General features: G+C 44.2%; 1 protein-coding gene across 1 annotated transcript in view; it reads right to left on the reverse strand.

Annotated features, from left to right (window-relative positions):
* Positions 1-2,500, reverse strand: part of cacna1hb (calcium channel, voltage-dependent, T type, alpha 1H subunit b) — a 54,502-nt gene that overhangs the window by 9,296 nt on the left and 42,706 nt on the right. The window contains exon 23 of the mRNA XM_053615277.1: positions 1-139. This exon is cut by the window's left edge and continues 68 nt beyond it. Coding sequence (XP_053471252.1) covers positions 1-139 — 139 coding nt within the window. The remainder of the gene's footprint in view (positions 140-2,500) is intronic.

Raw genomic sequence — 2,500 nt, forward strand, 5'->3', positions numbered from 1 at the left:
CCTCCTCCTCCTGGTCCTGACGGCATTTGTGGAAGTTTTCCACCACGACGCCCACAAACATGTTCAGCACGAAGAAGCTGACGATCAGCAGGAAGGAAATGAAGTATAGCAGCATCCAGGGGTTATGGTTCCTTATGGGCTGGAGAGAGAGAGAGAGAGAGAGAGAGAGAGATTAGGAAATATCCCCACACTGTAATACCCCACACTACATATAATACCCCTTCTGTCCACCAGGCTTCTCCTTCAACTCATCTTGAGTCTGGTACCGCTCATGCTCTTCCTCATGTTGTCTCAGGGAGCTTTTCCTCGTTGCTGTAGCCCCTGGATTGTAAATCTAACTCTACCTCTGGATCATCCACATCTGTACATCTGCATTTCTGTAACGACTGAGCGCTAATCGTGATGTGATATCGAGATCGTGATAAAGTATCACAGTAGACTTTGTGAAAAGAGAGATAGCTTTAACACTGTACGAGATGACAATTTTACCCATTAAATTTAAACAGGTTTTTTTTTTTCTTTTCGGTTTATTTCTGGTGATATTACTGTCACGTCGAGGGGTTGGGCATGTTGGCTGCGAGTGGTAAGTGAATTAATGTCGGCACGTCGATATTTTCAAATGATTGCTTGCTCAGACATGAACGTTTCATGTTTCGAGTTTGGAGTCATCCTTCAAACCCGAGGATTGGTGAAATAATGACGGGTTGCTCGGCAACAGCAAAAACAGCAACAATGACAACAGAAACAACAAGAGCAACAGCAGCAACAGGTACGGAAACAATGACAACAAAAAGAGCAACAATAAAAACTGCAAAAAACAACAGGAACAGCAACATCGACAGAAACAACAACAACAACAACAACAGAACCAACAACAGAAACAACAAGAGCAACAACAACACCCACAACACCAACAGGAACCACAACAGAAACAACAAGAGCAAGAACAACACCCACAACACCAACAGGAACCAACAACAGAAACAACAAGAGCAACAACAACACCCACAACACCAACAGGAACCACAACAGAAACAACAAGAGCAACAACAACACCCACAACACCAACAGGAACCAACAACAGAAACAACAAGAGCAACAACAACACCCACAACACCAACAGGAACCAACAACAGAAACAACAAGAGCAACAACAACACCCACAACACCAACAGGAACCACAACAGAAACAACAAGAGCAACAACAACACCCACAACACCAACAGGAACCACAACAGAAACAACAAGAGCAACAACAACACCCACAACACCAACAGGAACCACAACAGAAACAACAAGAGCAAGAACAACAATGGAGACAACAACAGACACCGCAACAACGGGTACAGCAACAACGACAGCAAATGCGACAACAATGACACCAGCAAAAAAAAAGAAGCAACAATTAGAAACAACAGCAATGACAAAACAATAACAGAAACAGCAAAAAGAACACAAACAACTAAAACAGCAATAAAAACCCAACAATCACAACAACAACAACAGGAACAGCAGCAACAACAGGAACTAGAACAGAAACAACAAGAGCAACAACAACAACAACAACAACCGGAACAGCAGCATCGACAGGAACTGCAACAGAAACAACAAGAGCAACAACAACACCAAGAAGAACAGCAACATCGACAGAAACAACACCACCAACAACAACAGAAACAACAAGAGCAACAACAACACCAAGAAGAACAGCAACATCGACAGAAACAACACCACCAACAACAACAGGAACAACAAGAGCAATAACAACAAAAATAACACCAACAGGAACAGTAGCAACAACAACAACGTGAGAACCGACGCCAACAACAGAAACAACAACAACTACAGGAACATCAACAAGAAAAGAAGAGCAACACCAGGAGCAACAACAACAACAACAACAACAACACATGTATTATCCAAGATATAATCCTCTGACGGTTTACATTTCATTCTCAAGCAGGACCACAGACGCATTTTTCCCATCAGCAGATTCCCCGGAGCGCCGTTTTCCTCTCAGCGTTTTTCACTTTATTAATTTGGGCATTTTGGCTCAGTGTGCTCATGAGTGTAAAGGGAGCATCGGCTTTAATCGCGCATTCGTTTATTACTCTGAAAGAGGGAGGGAAAGAGGGAGGGGAAGAAGGAGGACGAGGGGACAGATAGGACGGAGTGACACTAAAAGGAAAGGTGTAACTTTTTCATAATAAATGCAGTGGTTTAACCGCCTGTCAGAATGAAGGAGCGAGAGAGAGAGAGAGAGAGAGAGAGTGAGAGAGAGAGCGAGAGAGAGCGAGAGAGAGAGAGAGCGAGTGAGAGAGAGAGAGAGAGCGAGAGAGAGAGCGAGAGAAAGAGAGTGAGAGAGAGAGAGAGCGAGAGAGAGAGAGAGAGTGAGAGAGAGCGAGAGAGAGAGAGAGAGAGCAAGAGAGAGAGAGAGGGCGAGAGAGAGCGAGCGAGAGAGAGAGAGAGAGAGAGAGAGCGAGAGAGAGAGAGAGAGAGA

This window comes from Ictalurus furcatus, chromosome 26 (assembly GCF_023375685.1).
Source record: "Ictalurus furcatus strain D&B chromosome 26, Billie_1.0, whole genome shotgun sequence".
In the NCBI taxonomy this organism is placed as follows: Eukaryota; Metazoa; Chordata; class Actinopteri; order Siluriformes; family Ictaluridae; genus Ictalurus; species Ictalurus furcatus.